This window comes from Nansenia antarctica (genome assembly GCF_963989245.1).
Source record: "Nansenia antarctica genome assembly, chromosome: 5".
NCBI lineage: Eukaryota > Metazoa > Chordata > Actinopteri > Argentiniformes > Microstomatidae > Nansenia > Nansenia antarctica.
Genome location: NC_137690.1, coordinates 23935877 through 23954948, shown reverse-complemented (window position 1 = coordinate 23954948; position 19072 = coordinate 23935877). Strand labels below are relative to the sequence as shown.

Below are 19072 nucleotides of genomic sequence, written 5' to 3'. Positions count from 1 at the left end.
GGTCTCAGTATAAGCAATGCAGTGATATAAAAGATGTTGCAGTGATGTTGCAGCTGCAGCGTCTGATTATTCCCTGACTCCACTGCAACTCAAATGCTACTTTCACATCATCATGCTTAACAAGTGACTTACGGATAAGCTACCAATTTTAGTGCTGGTTTCACAGAGGCTTAAGCCTAGTCCTAGACGAAATCACGCTGTCAATGTAAAATCTCCATTGAAGATGCTTTTTAGACTAGGTTCAGGCCTTGTCTGTGAAACCGGACGATTGTGTAATACAGTGAGTGGATATTACTATTGTCAGACAGATGGCAGAGGCACTTCTTTTAAAGATTTCTGCGTTTGTGAGATGGCATAATACAGCAAAGGCAATGCAGTACTCAAAAGCAGAGCTGTGAAACTTCAGGAATCATCCGCACCACAACATCTCAGAGACCTTCAGAGCAGTATGTACTTTATGACAAATATATTTTGTGCCATAAACCAACTCAAATAGTGAAAATACCACCGCTCATCCGTGATCAGACTTTGCTGAGGTGCTGGAACCGAAGAGTATCAAAAGAGTGCAAAATAACAGCATCCGCACACTCAAACAAAACATAGTTTATTGCGAGCTTTCGGTCATAGACCTTCTTCAGGCATTAAACAGACAAGTGAATGCAGTGGTTTTAAGGGTGTTTCCCCTCAAATGGAATGTTGTGTATATGTTAAAATGCCCATGTGAGAAAATCTATATTGGTAAAACCACCCGTCCCCTCAAACAAAGAATCAGTTCCATAAGACGAAAAGATGTGAACTACCCCGTAGCCTTTCATTTCAATAACCACTCCCACCCATTTCCTCCCTTCCAGGGCATAGAGCAGATTACTCTTCAGAGAGGGGGTGATGTTGACAGGAGGTTATGCCAGATAGCTTTTTTGGATCCATACCCTAGAAAGTCTACAACTCCCAGGTCTAAATGAGGATTTTGACGTGTTATGCTATGAATAAATTACTTTAGATTGATATGTTCTATGCTATATGATGGCTACTGCCTGATGTCTGCATGTTTGTAACATTTCTCTATTGTCTTTGTTTTTTTTGTTCTGCTATGTATATATACTGTAAATATGTTTTGGGGTCTTAACTGTTTCATGAATACTTTGTAGTCCACTTAATCTAAGACTACAATTCCCTTGATGCTTAGTCACTAGGTTAATTTCTTGACACAGGTGTTGTGCATTAGCTAAATCATGATGTAGTTTGAACCCTTAAAACCACTGCATTCACTTGTCTGTTTTATGCCTGAAGGTCTATGACCGAAAGCTCGCAATAAACGACGTTTTTTTGCACAGTGTGCAGATGCTGTTTTTTTGCATGCCATAAACCAACTAAAAGCTTCCACCCAAAAGCAATTCCTCTGAGCCTCATTAGCATCCAATTGCAGAGGAAGCGAAGCCACTATTGCTGCTTAATTCTGAAGTGATTGCCGTCATCTGGTTAGCACTCACTCAATCAATGTCTGGTCAGACAAACAGAACTATACTTTCCGAAAATGAGCTCATTTACAAAAATATTTATTCACACAAACATTTGTCATTAACATTTACATACTGTAAACACATCGGTATATTTACAATGGAGACATATGTATCTGTTCTATCCTGAAAAAAAGAGCTGATGAGCAGTGATTGGCAAACATCCTGATTAACTCCTTTATAACAACAATACATGGCAAACATCCTGATTAACATTATAACAACAATACATCCTGCGTGTTCAAGGCACTTGGGGCTAGTTTGAGGATTAGGTCATTTGAGGGCTCATGGCCAGTAGCCAGTCTATGGTCTCCTCCAGGAAGTTCATATTGTAGTGAACTGCAATATTCCGGAACACTTTGATCTGCTCAGAGAAGCTCTGGAGATAGGGAGAGGAGTACATTCAAGCATTAATGCATTGTTTAAAATTCATCAAGTGCAAAAGAAGAATGTATCAAAGAAAAAAGGAATGTAAGATCCTCCTCGAATCAAAACATTGCGAGGAGCATACCATTTGCGAATACATTATTAATGTCAACTTCAACATGACAGGGCCCAAATTATTTTGGGGAGCTGACTAAAAAGCTGATTAAAGGCATTGTGTTGAAGCACAAACCTTGATGGGGAAGGTGAGGCCAAAGTCTCCTGCACACTTGCAATAGATGGGCATGTTTGCCTCCTTCACCCCTTTACACTTGGCACACACCTGCAGAGGAAAATAAAGCATTTTAACTACTATTTGCCAACAATGATTTCCTAGCACAGCATTTAGTTGGCCATTCAATAATATCAGATTCACTTTAAACAAAACTTAAGTTGGATTTTTTGAATGGCAAAGTGCAGTAGATGGCAACGGTAGTAATTCCCAATAATATCAAACCAGGTCTGTCCCTCACCAGATCCTGTAGAGTGTAGCTCATCAGCTTCTTCTGTAGGGCTTCCACAAGAGCCATCTCAATGGACTCAGTCTCATACTGGGCCTGGCAGTTGGAGCAGAACCACTGGGGCAATACAGAGCCATCCTGTGAACAGACACCAGATGGTCTACATACCGTACACTTCGCTGTACACACAGCTGCATGCATGTTCACATACAGTACACACATTAATAAGACACACATTAATGAAGGTGTATGGATGTAAAGAGTATAATTTGAAGGCAAAACCAAAAAGGCTGAAAGGTGCAGAATCAGTCTAATGACAGACTAGACACAGACAGATGCCTGGAACATCCTGACCTGTGCCACAGAGGGGTCCTTGCAGAGGTCAAGGTCACGGCAGAAGTTGCAGTGGTGGCAGATGACCTCTGGCAGGATGTAGGAGTTGCAGGGGTCACGGAACCGAGCGTCCTCTGAGAATTCTCCCACATCCACCAAGCGCAACAGGTCCCTCTTCAGCTTGTTCACCTGGTTCCCTATATTAGCATCTAGGGACAGGACCTTGCGGAGGGGAGCGTACCAAGGTAAACACACAATAATGCACTGCAGTCTTGGCAAATAAACCACTCACACCACAAACATTTGAAGGAGGGACAAGGTCATCTAAATTAATCAGACAACCTAACTTCAAAGTACAATTCTAATATATGCTAAACAAAAGACAAACATAAAGGCTTGTTTCTCTTTACCTCTCAACATGTTTATTACAGCACACCCAGGTTTGACCTGGCAGAGCCTTACCTGACACACGTATTTGATGAACTCCAGGGCTGGGTTGTTGAGTGGTAGGTGGGAGCCAGGCAAGACAGGAAACATCTCGGAGGGCTGCGTCACACTCCTGGTGCCCGTCACCTTCTTCTGGATCTTCTGGGTGATGGTGAAGAAGTTCTGGGTGAGCTCACTGGACACATACTCCTGGGAGAAGGATATCATACCTGTGGGGGTAGAGAGACAAAGTCATGAACTTAAAACACTTTGCACAACAACAAAAAATGCACATTAAACACTTAAAATGAAAGCGTTACTTTCTCTATCATACACAGCAATTATACAGTAGTTGACCTAAAGTAGTTATGTGAGTATACAGTGTGTATGTACAGTGCTACGCTGTTTACGAAACTTATTGACTTATTTGCAAATGACTGTTTATGCTACAGTACCATCTCTGATTACTTACCAGGTAGAGCATTAGAATCTCCCGCTGCCTGCTGGGAAGCCTGGCTTCCTCCACGCCTCTTGATGGGCGTAGCACCTGGGGCGTTCCGTCTTAGCTCCTCTTTCATGCTGTGGTAGACAGCAGCGATGTAGGCTGAGGAGAGGATAGGCACAGGTTGAGCACACGGTGGCATGGTTGTCAATGTTCCTGAAACACAGAATAGGCTACGGTCCTGAATTACAATCATACTATATAATGCGTCCAGTGGTGCATTACCTGAGACGATCATTAAGAAGTACTTCTGACAGGAGGCGGTCTGGGGCAGATACTGCATGATGTTCCAGTTGCTCTCAATCTGCTCCTCCACCTCGTCGACCTCTCTGTCTCCATCATCGTTCTCTTGACCGGCGGCTTCCTCCTCGTCCTCATCCTCGCTACCCTCCTCTTCCCCATCACCCCTTCCCTTTTTCTTCTGGGCTGCTCCATCCTGGAAATCAAATTCTAGTGGTGAGTGGCATTATATATAACCCGGGCCATTTTCTGAGGTTATAAGTTGTAATGATTCCCAACAAATCTAATAATGAAAACTGTACCTCTCCGTACAAGACACTGGAAGGCAGTTTGCCTTTTACTCCTCCATGGTTGGATGGGTCCATCCACAGGAGGAACTCCCAGCAGCGAGAGAACGAGATGGAGAGGGAATGGAAGATCTCTCGAGAGTGAATACTGGGAATGAGAAAGGATGTAGTCAGAGAAACTTGCAATCTTTGATAAAACGAAATTGTCCACCGCATTTATTCAAGCACACTCCTGCACATCGCTTGCCCTCACTCATCAAGCATGCATGACTCGAATGTACGCTACATTATCTATTTGTTAGTTATCAACGTTGTGTGCTTGTATTCAGTAACTTACTTTACAGCTAGCATGTTGATATTTCATACAAAGATGAAGACACTGTGCAGATAGAACACACAGTAATGTAAAGTTCCCAACCTGTTGGTGATGTACTCCACATAGCCAATAGCATCATCTATCCTCCGTTTCTTAGTACACAGGATGATTCTGTTAAAGTTCCCATACACTACAGTGGAGCCCAGCCGCTTGAACTCTGCCACAAGTCTGGAGAGAGAGAAAGAGAAAGAGAGAGAGAGAGAGAGAGAGAGAGAGAGAGAGAGAGAGAGAGAGAGAGAGAGAGAGAGAGAGAGATTAACTGACACATCATCTCTTCTTCCACAAAATAACCGTCCAATTTGCAATACATTAGGATAGAGACATGCATAGAGGGAGAATCCAGTGATTATTGGAGATAAGATGTCGAGGAAGGGAGAAAGGCTGATTTGATAAAGCTACAGTTCACATGAGAGGCCCAACAGAGGGCAGTTGTGTGTGACTCACTGCAGGAAGACTTTCTTCATCATGTTGTGCAGGGTGCGATGCAGCGCTGGGTCATACAGCAGAGAGCTGGGAGAGCGTAGCCAGCGATAGAAGTGCATCACCTGGTTGTCTGCATACACATTTTGGTACTGAGTGATCTCCCTGACCCAGCCCACCACCATGCTCTTCAGGATCCTGCTCACGCAACGCAAACAACACAAGCGGCAATTTTACACAAATGTCTATGTTTTCATACATTACACTTCGAAACCATCAAGTCAAGGACATACCTAATCTATCTAGCTTTAGAGAGTTATGGCTTTGAGAGATCGAGTTGAGTGTCACGAAGAATCAGTAACCTGAAAGTGTTGGAACAGAGTGCTGTCTCGTCGTAGCTGGCCACAGCACTGGCCCCCTGGTTCCCTGACATCATATCCTCCAGCGACGCCTGCTGGATGACATCAAAGCTGACTCCCAGGCTGGCTCCGCCCTCCATGTCGTTCACATGCTGCGACTGCAGGATGGTGTTCACGGCCAAGCTCTGTAGGTCCAGCTCCACACACACTGAGACACACAGACACAAAAGGAAGGGGGGACAGAGATAAGAGACAATTACACACACAAAAAAAGAGTACACAAGAGTACATAATCATCAGTCTCATTGCATTTACTCCACTGCAGTACTTTCATTATTCATCAGTGGGTAATGAGTGAAGTGTGTATGTGTGTGTGTATGTGTGTACCTGTTGAGTAGCAGCCCTGAGCGTTGATCTCCATAGATCCCCTCTCATCACTCTCCATGACCAGCCTGCTGTCGTCAGCCTCCTTGCCCCCCAAGTCGGGTCTGGTGGTGGGGGACATCCACAGCAGGTGGTTGTGCTTCCGCAGGTGTCTGGCCAGGAACAGGTCTGAACCAAAGATAGACATGTCCTGGGGCAGGTTACCCACAGGTAAGTGGTAGTATCTGTGGAATAGGGAAAGAGTGGCTCAGTAAGCTACTATGACCAGAAGGAGAGAGTGAAGCAGGTGGGCTAAGAGGGCTAACTCTGTCCTACCTGGCCATGTCGAAGGCCTGCGACAGGCAACTGTCCAGGTTGAGGTAGTGGCGGACCATGCGGCGGGCACCAAGGCGCTGCCAGTCTAGCACGTTGTAGCTGATTTCATCCACTACGTGCACTGGCACCACTGGGAACTCCTCCAGCACGGGCATCCCCGCTACCAACCGCTTCAGCTCCCAATTGGACTGCACTGCTATCAGGGTGGGCCCACGACGCTCCTCCTGGAGAGAGAGAGAGAGATGATCAGGATTACCTGCTCTGTCTAGTCTAGGCTGTGACCATATAAGGTATTAATGACAATAAAGACCATTCATTCATTCATTCATTCATACATTCATACATCTGTACCAATGTTGGAAACCCTGAGAGGAAAACCTTGGCTGGCATCCAGTATAAAAGAGTAAGCTAGAGAGGTAGGGTGTAGAGGAGCTAGAGAGGTAGGGTGTAGAGGAGCAGTGGAGTACCTTGTAGTTGAGCAATATGCGCTGCAGGGCGCGGTGGATGGCCTTCACATCATTCTCAGCTCGCACCTCGAACGTGTGTTTCTCTGGAGGCAGGAGGTCCTCACTGGTCTTCTCCAGGAGGGCTGTGCGCTCCACCCCGTACACTGTATTCAGGTTGGGCATCTGGTTACTGCGAACCTTAGGAAGCATGGTGGAGAGACACTTGATTTCCCTTTTTCTTACCATATCCTGAGATTAAATTTTCTTAAATCATTCTTAGATGAGTGTTATGAGTTATGAAACATAATAAAGAGTTAACTTTTATCATGAGGGGGTATATAAATGAAAGGGAAGCATGTCAGGGTAACAGTTGTCTTACCGTGTCCAGGACAAAGACACTGGCCTTGCGTTGTGAGGGGATGAACAGGCCAAACAGAGCCTTGTGGCCCTGGCTGTGGTGGTACAGGTAGATGTGCCGGACACTCCCTGAGAGAGAGAGAGAGAGAGAGAGAGAGAGAGAGAGAGAGAGAGAGAGAGAGAGAGAGAGAGAGAGAGAGAGAGAGAGAGAGAGAGAGAGAGAGAGAGAGACGACAACAACAATGATGCAACTTCTCCCTTCAATTCCATTATGAGACCAAACATGAGGGTACAAACCATGACTACACCAACTATGACTGTGAATATTGACAACAATATGGCTGCATTTATGCCGCCAGGTAGAAGTGACACAATTAAAATGTTTTGCTCACATTTTCACATTGAAAGTAGGTGTAAGCAGGCATATACAGTATATATGTATATAAATGTTATGGTACATGTGGGAATACGGTACATGTGGGAAAACTAGGGTTAGGGTTAGGTGCTAGGGTGCTAGGGTTAGACATGCCAGCATGTACCAAGTCGACATAGCACCTAACCCTAACCCTAGTTTTCCCACATGTACCGTATTCCCACATGTACCGTAACATGTATATAAAAATATATATAGGCACTAAAACAGAACTAGGCATTACGACCTGCGGTGTAAAAGCAGCCTATGAGACGGGCCCTACCTGGCTCCAGGTAGCTGAACTGGGCCAGGGACCTCATGTCCAGGTGCTCCAGGTCAAAGGTGTCAGCCTCTCTGCCGGCCAGGTCTCTTACCACCTGCTTGTTGACCGTACACATACAGCCCAGCTGCACCAGGGCCCGGAACAGCAGGGGAACCTGGGGCAGAGACATGTCAGGACAAAGGCTCACATTAACAACTCATACTGTCGCAAAGAAACTGAAATCAAGGTGAACAGAGAGAATGCCATCAGTTATATTACTGCTTCATAGACACACAAAAACATTAGAGTCAGGAAGAAAGTTCAGTTCTTTACTGAAATAACCTGCTCCTAAGGCACATTAAAGGACAGTAGAGGAATCTGACAGTACCTGTGTCTCATAGACACCTTCGATGTCTGGTGCAGAGAGGTCTGCATTGATCTCATTGATGTGCTCCTGGTACTGGTCCTCAGGCACACAGTACTGGTACAGGTAGTACACCAAGTTGGAGCGTGGCAGCAAACGGTTCACCTGAAGAAAACATGGCAATTCCAAATGTATTGTTTGTAATGACTCATGCTGTATGATACAGTCCCGTACGCAGTTAAGAGTTGTTTAGCTAAATGCTGAAGATCAGAAAAAAAAATAATAATTGTACCTTTTTGTATGTGGCTCCTTCCTCCTGCTTGGGGACCTTCTGGTTGACGTAGAAGACCCGAGGGATGTTGAGCTTCATACAGTGCAGGTCAGTGCCAATCACAGCCCACAGCTTGTACAGGCCGGGGTGACTGGTCTCTGCTATCTGGAGGAGAGGAGAGGAGGAGACATCCAGTCAGACACGATGACTTGTCAATGAAATATCTTTCAGCTTACACTGTACATCACTATTCATAACAAGTCATTTAGCATTGTCTGTCAAGCTGAATATCAAAATGAAAAACAGCATTTTCATACACAGTAAACAGTTTCGCTGTTGACATTTGAGCTGAGCCCACCTGTACAATCTGCCAGGGCATGTCCAGGACGCTGCGTGCCGTCTTGCGGAGGAAGCTACCCAGGCCCGTGGTGGGGCCATGTCTGATCACCCCACCCCCTACCGGCTGGGACTCCCCGTCCAGCAGCCTCCTCCTCTTCCTTCTCTCCTTCCTTTGCTTCAGCTGCAGCTCCCACTTCTTCTTGTGGTAGCGCAGCCACACCAGACGCTCCTCCTACAGACGCAGCAAAGATGGGAGTCAGGGAGAAGAGAAGAGACGTCTTCCATTTAAGCATGCTATCAAACGATTTTTTATCGATGTAGAGATGTCAGCGAGACATGCAGAGACACGTGTTGCCACATGTAGGTCAGAGGGGGGGGGGGGGAAGGACAGGAAGAGTTGAGTGTCATCTGCGTAGCTGTGGTAGGAGAACCCATGTGAGGAGATTACCGAGCCAAGAGACTTGGTATAGAGGGAGAACAGCAGGAGCATAGCTGCCATACCTGTGTGTTCCCCATTGGTGGGGGTGGACCGAGGATCTCTCTCCAGGACTGGGTGAGCTCCATCTCCTGAGACTCCACCTGGCTGTCCACACCCTGTGATGTCCTCCTACGCTTGGTGCTGATGGGGATGGCAGGCAACAGGGGTCTCGCTGGCATCCCAAAGTCCTCCATGTCTGCTGCCTGCCCCGCCTCCAGTGGCTGATGTGCCACCTGAGACACAGACAGTTGAGGGAGTGAGTAAGTGGCAGTGTGTGTGTGTGGGTGTGTGTGTGTGTGTGTGTGTGTGTGTGTGTGTCCTTCAAATATGGCATGACTGTTCGGTGTACCTGTCTCTTGCCCTCGCTTGTGAAGAGCTCACTGATCTTCTTCTGCTTGAAAACGTCATTCTTCTCCAGTAGCTTCTTGTGTAGCCAGTCTGGGTGCCTTACTCTGGGGACGGGGTTCTTCACCTGGGTGACAGGACCATAGGTGAGCACAATCAAACATAATCTAGGTCACCACCAGACAGGGCTCATGGCTGCTCAGTGCAAATGACATGACGTGGTTACCTGTTGCAGGGCTGCTGGGATGGTGATGATCTTCTGGATGGCACTGCCCAACCTCTCTATGTAGTAGTTCCAATCAAGGATCTAAGGAAGTCATGAGATATTAAAGACATTTGTCCATACATGCTATATGGTAAGTGCCAATACATCAAGGATATTTGCATTGCTCTATTCAAGAGTAAACTAAGGCATGAATTAAAAAAGTAGACTTACCGTGCGGATGTCTAAGTCATGGAGACTGGGCAACTTCAGCCACTTGCGCAGGAAATGCTTCGTAACACTGGGCTCAGCTTGGAAGATAGCCAGGGGGATGGCCCTGTCAGAGATGCATACCACTCCTTTAGCCACTGTTTGGTCATTAGCAATTAATTACACAGATCAAAATCTCCTCTCCTCTAGTGTAGTCTTATCTACAGTGCGCCTATATGTGTCACTCACCTCTCTGTGACTGGGGAGCCCTCAGGCTTGCGAGAGATGATGTAGCGGCAGCTCAGACCAGCATCCTTCACCATCTGATCTCCCAGGAACTCGGCCAGTCTCTTGGCCGTGCTGATGGAGGTGGACTTCTGCGCGCCGTAGTCCTCCAGCTTCCTCGACATGGACCGGTTCTCTGAGACCAACTCAAACAGCTCTGTGTCAGGCATGTTAGCAGCCTGGACAAAAACAAATGTTTCCATATTAGCCTTATGCATTAAAGTTGAATGAAAATAGTATGCAAGTGGACAGACAGACACACAGACACACACACAGACACACACAGACACGCACACACACGCACACGCCTTACCTTGCTGTAGAGCACATCAAGCCAGTAGTCAGCCACCTTAGCCACAGAGGCGTAGACCTCCTCCAGAGTGGTGCCTTTGAGGAAAGCCTCAAACACAGAGGACTGGAAGATCTTAATGAGCTGCAGCTCCCCTCTCCTCTTTATCTCAAAACCCTTGAGTTCCGCCAAAGAACCATCCTCGTTGAACACAGCATACCTGAACAGCAGGACAACATTTACATTTACATTTTTGACATTTAGCAGAAACTTCCATCCAAAGCGACTTACAACACATTTGTCTAAAGTAAGTGAATCATCATCATAAGAAAAACATCTCTGCTAGGAGCGGGGGCCATGATTGGCAGTCACAATGATAGAAGGAAGGAAGGATTACTTTCTTCTTTTTTTTCTTTAGTCATCACTGAAAACATCTCCTTTCTGCCAACGAGCCAACATGTACAGAATTAATTATTTCTAGAAAGTCCACCATCTGAATCAGAGACCAACATTCAGAACACACTCCCATGCTTGTGGAACTATTCCCTGGGTCAACCCTCACCGTTTCTTCAACTTCTTCCCCTCCTCTTTGGAGGCAGGCAGAATCATGGCCAGGTAGGGCCCATCCACCTCAAAGAAGATGCTGTTCTCTGCCCGCGTCTCATAGGTCAGGGAGGCGGGGTCCACCAGCTCCTGGTACTGGTCGTTGGTGAAGCCCTCCTTCACCATGATGTTGAGCATGGCACCGGGGTAGGAGATGGTCACCTTGGGCTTCTTCTCGTTGCTCGTCTTGATGACAAAGTTCTCAGGGAAGGTGTTGGGGAGGACACACCAGATACCGTCAGTGTCCAACTCAAGAGGCCTCCTGCACCACAGAGAAATAAAGCACCGTGTGAAATCAGTATCTGCCGCAGAGTGTCATGGGTAGCAACTATGTGTATTGTTACCATGCTGAAACAAAGAACTTTGCTCACACATGGTCTTAATATTCTATACAACAATACAGAGATAAAAGGTTAGCACCAAATGAGAAAACACTTCCTTGATGTACTGTAAGAGAAGGGACATAAGTCTCACCCTATCTGTTCAATGATCTCCCTGGCCTGGGTGATAATGTTGGCTCCAGTGTGGCACACGATGCCAGCCATTTCCATGGAGTACCAGCGCGCCCTGGTGGAAAGAAACAACAAGCACAGACACAGGGCTTGTCAGCAGGGTACTTACTAATCATGTCTTACAATTAACACTACCCTGCATTTGTCTTGAGACTTAACTTAAAAGGTAAACTCACTGCCCTTCACTTTCTTTCTTTCCATGTCCCTTAGTTTCTTATGTTTTGCTTCCACTTCTATGAAAAGCAGCTTAAAATAAACAGCCGCCTGGGTGAGAGCCATATACTGTATATTTGTATTCTACCAAAGACACCCCCAAACAGCGCAACAAAATATTTGGCGCATGCTCTCTGTCACAACACGCTCTATTCTCTAGTCTGTTAATCTCCAATTTTTAAAGTCTCTGACAGTGTCGCCCCCTCTCATTTTGCTATGACGTCATATCCCAGTCTTCCTTTATGCAGATTGAATTTCAAATCAAAGTTTGTTCGATAACTGATTTTCCCGAGGGTGGCTGTGCATACCCTTTCCTCATGACGTAGCCATAGAAGGAGTTGAGGATACACTTGTGGGCCAGTTGGAGAGAGTCATAGAGGATCTCCATGTTCTTACAGCGCTTCTCCTCTGCAGCGTCGCAATTGTCCTGGGCTGCAGACAGCTTCTTCTTCCACACCTACAGAGAGGAAAAGAGGCACTTGTATCAAAGCTGACCATGTTACTCCCAAGGCTTGAATTTCAAGTCGTACAATACTCATGAGATTTTCTCTTAGTCGGAGAGAAGTGAAGGGGTGTAGCAGGCCTTGAAGGTGATACCTTGTGCAGTCCCTTAAACTCATAGCGGCGGTCTCTGAAAGCTCGCACAGTGTCTACGTAGAATGAGTTCTCCCTCTGGCAGATAGTGGAGACCCTGTCCTCCAGCCTGGTGTGATGCACCTTCTTATAGGCCCTCCTGCAGTAGTCTGACACAGGCAGAGAACAGACAGCAAGCAATGTCACTAACAACCTCTAACAGGGGGATATACAAGAGAGTGTGATGACGGACCAGGCGGCTCCAGGACCAAACAAACAACAACAAACAAACAAACAAACACTTTATTTTAGAGAATAATAAATTCAGTCTCACCGGCCAGGCGTTTCTTCTCGTGGCGTGCCTGCTCCTCCCGGTTCAGCTGGTGGAAGGCCCTTGGTCTGCCATTGGGGAAGAATGGGGGGAACTTCTCTGACTCCAGCTGCTGCTGGATGCGGTGAAACTCACTGCGGCTGGCCGGCACTGCAGAGGGAGGGGAAAGGTGTCAGGAAGCACTTCCTCATTAAATCACTTAAATAAATAAGTTAAATAAATAAGTAAATCATAACACATCAGAGGTCTTACTGATCTCCCCCCTCCACTGCCAGCTCATCTTCCTCTGACAGTTGGCCCCCGGCTTGTTGAAATCACAGGCTGCACACATGGCCTCGTCCACCACAGCATAGGGCTGAGGAAGAGGAATAACAGTGTTAGTTAGCTCTAAGTACTGAGCGTGTCTGACCCTGTATCACACCCATAATATTACCTTACCTGCAGGCGGTTGGTGAGGATGATGTTGGGGTACATGGCAGCCACGTCCAGATGGTAGATTAAGGGACACTCTATCCTATTGGGTACCTCTTTCAAGGAGATCAGCTTCTTCTTAATCTCATCACACACCTGCACAAATAACATCGGATTAATGAATGAAAATCACGGCGTGTCTTGCATATAAAAGAGTGAATGCACTTTCACTAAAAGATCAATACAAGTTTGCAGCACAAAATTAACAGGATGACTATAGCTGACCTCGTTGAAGTTGGTGACCTGCTCCAGGGGAATCTTCTCCTCCTCCTCGATGGCGTGACGCAGTGTTTGCTCCACCCTCTGTAGCAGGAAGTCAAACGCTGCCGGGTTCTGTCAACACACAGGAAAACAGTGTCAACACACAGATATCTAAAAACCATGGAGACACTGAACTATGCAAAGCAGGGCTGGGTTGTACCATTTTGAAGCGGCAGGGGATGTCGCTGCGGAACACCCCTGACTCCAGTGCTTCCACGTGACCACCCACGTAGGTCTCAGAGTCCATGACGTGGCCGTCGTCTGTGAGCTTGTTGAAGACCTGCTCCTGCTTGTTGGGGAAGATGATGTTGGCATGGAAAGCCTGCACCATGAGCAGAGCTTCACACAGGGTCCCAGAACCCTTACGCAGCACCTGGAAAGACACACACAAACAGTTGACAACACTGGCAACTGGCAAGGGCCACATTTTTTCATTTTGATTTCAATTCTAATAGTTGTGACAGACGAACCTCATCAGGATCCATAGGGATGATGGTGCAGAGAGCAAAGATAAAGGGGTGGACATACTTCATGTAAAGGTAGTATGTGGCCACGGCATCCGACACAGAGTAGGTGGCCAGAGTCTGAGGGATAGTCATGAGAAAACGAGTCAGATAACGAGAGTGTGATGCACCTGCAATTCACCTAAACTACAACACATTCACAACTATGTCACAGCGAAAAGCAGTGCCTGTGTGACTCCCAGAATGTACCTGTGGCTCCTCGGTGGCCATGCGACACATGTCCTCAGGGTCCAGCTCCACAGGATCGTAGCTCAGCTTGGCCTTTGCTGCAGCCTTCAGGTTTTGGCTGCCCACAGGCAAGTAGCTGTCTCTCTTAACCCACCTGACACAGAGAGGGAGAATAACATACATATGTTAGTGTTAGTGTGTGTGTAAGTAAGTATTTGTACAGATAAATCACAGTGAATGCAAAATGTATCAAATATAACACCCTACCTGTAGCAATCCATGTGGATGGCCTGGCTGGCCTTGTACTCTCCCTGACTGTCCTTCTGGAAGCCAATCTCCCTGTACATGGTCAGTCCATGTTGGGCAGCCCTGGTTTCCACAAAGGGCCTGGGGAAAATGGAAATGATTAGCATAAGTGGATAAAACCCCAAGTAGAGACAAATTGAATGAAGAGGGAATCTGATCTTGATCAAGACTCACCAATCGAAAAAGTCCCCATTGTAGGTGACAAAGATGTTTGGCTTGGTTTCCTGGACATGTTCAAACCATCTTCGTATGAGAGCTGCCTACAACCAGAGGAAACACACATAATCAAGCATTTATTGTATGCACTCAAATATTGCCCTTGACCTTTTAAAAAAAATAAAACAATAATATATACACCCTGTCTTTACCTCGTCAGGCTCATTGAAAACCGTGAAAGGTCCCTCATACTCTGGTTTAGGGGTGAACTCAAAGTCCTCAATGTCCTCAGAGACAATCTCTCTGTTAGTGATCAGGTAGCCCTGTCAGGAACAGAAAAGGCCAGGAAATCAGTTTAAGGCACAGATACTCTCTGGTTCCTGACATTGTTAGAAGCAGGACAGAATGTAAACATTTGACATTCTTATAGTGGACAAAACACACCTGTCCATCAATCATGTAGGAGAGCATCATAATCTGATCAGTCTCTGCATCTGGGAATTTCAGGGGAAGTTTGGTGGTCTCTATGTCAAAAGCCAGCACAACAGGGTCCTGAAAAACATAAACAGAACAAAAAAACTGGTCAGCGACTATAATAAATTCAGATGTATCTAAGAATCTCCGATGACTGCGCATCTTGTGTGGTGAGTGGAATATTCTTTTCTTTTTTATATACACACATACATACATACATACATACATACATACATACATAATTGGCAAAACATCATATGACATACAAAATCTATATTAAAACTATAGGGCTAAATTGTCCTTACAGGTCGCTCCACCAGGTCATCTCTGTGTATGATCTCAGGAGGATAAGCACTGCCCCTGTAGCGAATGTTGTACCAGTGAGCCTGAGGAGGAAACAAAGGCTTAGTCAGTCACATGGGACTTTGCTGACAGAGAAACATCATACTTCTGCTGAGCGTCTACTGTCTCCATCTCAGAAACCTCACATCTCCTTACCACATGGATCTTGAGGTCAATAGACAAGCGAACATGGTAAGGCACATCATACTCTCTCATGTCCAGTATATTATCCATCTGGTCAGAGATCTTCTTTGACATCGCATCCTCATCTGCTGCCAGTACACTTCCACCTGCCAATGCACTAATGAACAGAGATCACTTAAGAGAGCTCTCATCACAACCTAAACAAGCCATAAAAAGAAGATCTATAGCAAGACTTACACTTATATTCTATATAAGACGTTATTATACCGTACAATCCACTACTGCTCCTCCTAAGCATCTGCAATTTAATAGGTACCTTGATAACATAGAAGTGTAGGTGTCGTTGGACTTCTCCCTCTCCCGATTCTTGCGAACAGCTGGAAAGATCTCGCGCTTGACCTTCATCAGGTCATCCACAGTGTTGAATGACAGCTTGACGTAGTTCCTCTTCAGTCCAACCAGGTGGTTGGGCTATTAAGAACAGACAAGTGATTGACATGTTGACCAGCATCTCGACCGTAGGCCATGGCAAACATGAACTAGCAAATGTAAAACACTGGCGGTTCATTATACATTAATTTACACATTCAGGCAGATCAGACAACATATTATAATGGACACTGTATAAATTAATTGTCCATTGTGTATAAATGGGATTGTTTTCTTACCAGATCCAGGTCCTCTTTGGGAAGCATCTCAAGCTTTGTCACCTTCCCTTGGAACTTCTTGGACAAGAATGAGATGACCTCTCTCTCACAGTTCTGGAGGGGGGACATAGGGTGGATACAGTCACATACTACAGTACTTTACAGTCTTCTACATATAGTTAAGTAGGCTGCATCAAATGATAAAATGAGGAATAAAGACTTACCTTTTTAGTGGCTATGTACAAATAGGGCTTAAAAGGGAGGGCCACCTACAATATACAATACATACAAGTAGGTGAGATTGCAGAAAAGAAGAGAGTTATTGTCACTATTTCATCAATGCTCAAGTGCTCTGGACCCTCACCTTGAACCTGCTGCCATCTTCCTGGATGAAATAATAATCCACAGCACTGACCATCCTTTTGTCATCATCCAGGATCTCTGTCTGAGAGAGAAACATGAGGATACATTGACAATGATCAGGTATTACTAAAGTAATCATAGGATGTGTTGACAGAGACATGTTGACAGAGATCCCTGCATTAGGTACTACAACTGTAAGATGATGAACAACGATATGTACTATTTCATGCACCGAGCTGCTGTCTGTTTGACCTACAGAGTGTCTGTTTGACCTACAGAGTGTCTGTTTGACCTACAGAGTGTCTGTTTGACCTACAGAGTGCATATTGATGAGCCAGCCTGTCTTCTCCCCCGGGTCCTTCATCCTTTCGAAGCCGAAGCGAGCATCCATCTCATCCGTGAACTGGCTGCGTTCCAGCCGCTTGGCTGCCGACATATCCGACTTATCATCCCTAGATGAAACATAGTAGCAAGTCAGATGTACACATTGGTAACAGTTAGATACAGCTGTGTATTTAGTTTAAATGTACGTGAAGTATTTTGTCTACATATCAGTTACAGCAGGTGTATAGAGACAATGACATCAGCTGACACACAATCTAAAATGTGACCATCAAAAGTTGACTTACTGTTGATTATCTTCATCACCCCCGCCTTTTCCACGGTCCGCCCACGGCTTGTACCTTCCAGTGTTTTGTAGAACCATCTTAGTCTGCAGGTAATGTCACTACGACAGCCCCCTCGGTGACAATCGGTATGTCAAATCTAAATCAGGTTGTAATGTTGGCTAGCAAATGTTGCTAGTTGGGCTCGTAGTCGTTAGCAAGCTAATGTAACCCAACTGTGTTGAAAACTAATTGTAAAACTTTTCTCTAGCATTTGCAATAATAGTTGCCGTACACAAACCGTTGTTTGAGACCGTACGTTACCATATCTAATGTGAGTTAACGCTGTAGTTTAAAGACGGATATTTTGACAGGTGCCCGGTGTTGTTCTCTGCAGTCAGATTTTGGCGCGCTCTCTGCCACTGCCGCGAGAACAGAACCGGAACGTCTCTGGTTGGCTCCGCCTCTGGGAGGGGCTGCTTAGCTTGAAGCCCCTCCCCTTTTACATGTCCAGCTCACACCCAGTGAAGGAAGTCGTCACATCCTGATCCAGTCAATTCTGTGATAGTCACTAAATGGCTATTTTTCCACCTTAGATTGTTAACATTATTTTCTTTCTTTGTAAAGAAATACTGATACTTAAAGCCCATCTAAAGCCGTATGAGGGTAAAGCATGTACTGTAAGTGCATTTGAATGTATGGCACTTGCAACTGAGGAGCCTCTCCAGTTATAACTAAATATAACTAAACCGCTAGCAACAGGATTCTGTATGCCAACATTTCCAAGTGTTTACAAAAAGATTGAAGTCAAAACAAAATAATTTTAAAAAGGTGTTTATTGGCAAGGACTCACGCATTAAACTGGTGAGTATTCATCAGTCCTATGTTGTTATTGAAAAAAGTACTCCAGTGAGTGCAAACAAATAATCTTGTTTTCAGGTTGTGCACCCCTCCTATTTGGAGCATGAAAATAACTATGGCAGCAATCGCACCCCCGGATATTATGATGTTGCCGCGATGAGATTCTTGACACTTAATGCAATTAATGCAAACCCGATACATTTTAATGGGAAATCTCCAGCTAGTGTGGACAAAATATGATATGCGCGCTTCACTGGACATGGCTCTAGAGTCTACATGAACCATCGGTATGAACATCTGAATTGGTTGGCAAATAGTGTTATGATGATCAATGGTGTTTTGATCAACTTGGTTTGTTTTGTTTATAAACGAATCGCGTTAAGATAAACTAGCTAGCTTAGCTCCTGTGTTGTTGTTGTTGCACGCGTGGCCACTGTAGTCGACAGCACGATTAAGAATCATTCGGCGCTCAAGAAGGAGGTTGCAATGGACGGTAGAGGTGAGCCTACTAAACCGCCCACAATTAATTGATCATAGCTAAACGTTAAAGCAATTGAACATTGTATCATTGTCTGCAATTGATAGGATAGTGACAATATGATTAAACACTTTTTCTTTTCTTCTTACAGCTACAGTAACATGCAGTAGCCTATCAGTCCTTTGAGTCATTTCTGAGCCATGTACTAGCTGTGTCTACCTATTTTCTAATTGGCCATAATAATTGGCCATGTAAGGCAATTGTATGAATATCTGAATATGTATATTTTGTATATGAATAGAGTAGTCCCCTGAATAATGTGCTTACACAGTGAATACCAGAGTTTAATGGAGTTTGCCTATAGTGTCGACAACCTCCACTAAAAGGAGAGCTTCTTACTCCATCTTACACCTTATCCTCGGTGTCATGATCAGTTTGGATACAAAACATTGTTTGTGTTGTGTTCAGCCTTCCATCTAAAGTAATGTGTCAGAACATACTAGAAAACGGCGTCTCCTGCAGTTTCAGATCTCAGTTAATTTGAAGGTCATGAGGACTTTTTATGGGAATGTGAAAAGGAATGTAAACAGTAGGAATTCTCTCTTGAAAAGTTAACAAGTTTTAACAGTTGTTGTATTATATGACACAGTGGCTTGTTCATTCTTTGATGCTTCCTCCTAGATACTCTACTGTTGTTGTTTGTTTGACTAGGTTGTATTTCCCTCCCCCCGCCCCAC

General features: G+C 45.2%; 1 protein-coding gene across 1 annotated transcript; it reads right to left on the bottom strand.

Moving 5' to 3' along the window:
• Nucleotides 1-1785: 1785 nt before the first annotated feature.
• On the bottom strand, nucleotides 1786-17097 carry pole (polymerase (DNA directed), epsilon; the record flags this gene model as incomplete). Its single annotated transcript, XM_080531495.1, has 48 exons — nucleotides 1786-1896; nucleotides 2134-2223; nucleotides 2414-2539; nucleotides 2756-2956; nucleotides 3197-3390; nucleotides 3633-3764; nucleotides 3888-4098; nucleotides 4205-4337; nucleotides 4608-4733; nucleotides 5010-5183; nucleotides 5348-5552; nucleotides 5732-5952; nucleotides 6044-6267; nucleotides 6511-6687; nucleotides 6869-6975; nucleotides 7542-7695; nucleotides 7909-8049; nucleotides 8177-8320; nucleotides 8514-8726; nucleotides 8996-9205; nucleotides 9322-9444; nucleotides 9544-9624; nucleotides 9754-9856; nucleotides 9979-10193; nucleotides 10328-10523; nucleotides 10866-11168; nucleotides 11381-11473; nucleotides 11940-12088; nucleotides 12229-12374; nucleotides 12539-12685; nucleotides 12788-12890; nucleotides 12974-13102; nucleotides 13232-13339; nucleotides 13428-13640; nucleotides 13738-13851; nucleotides 13981-14113; nucleotides 14227-14346; nucleotides 14440-14525; nucleotides 14634-14744; nucleotides 14866-14973; nucleotides 15201-15281; nucleotides 15394-15538; nucleotides 15698-15852; nucleotides 16050-16142; nucleotides 16253-16297; nucleotides 16393-16473; nucleotides 16708-16843; nucleotides 17021-17097. 48 exons carry the CDS (start codon nucleotides 17095-17097, stop codon nucleotides 1786-1788), a joined length of 6888 nt encoding a protein of 2295 aa, XP_080387621.1.
• Between the last annotated feature and the right edge of the window lie 1975 nt (nucleotides 17098-19072).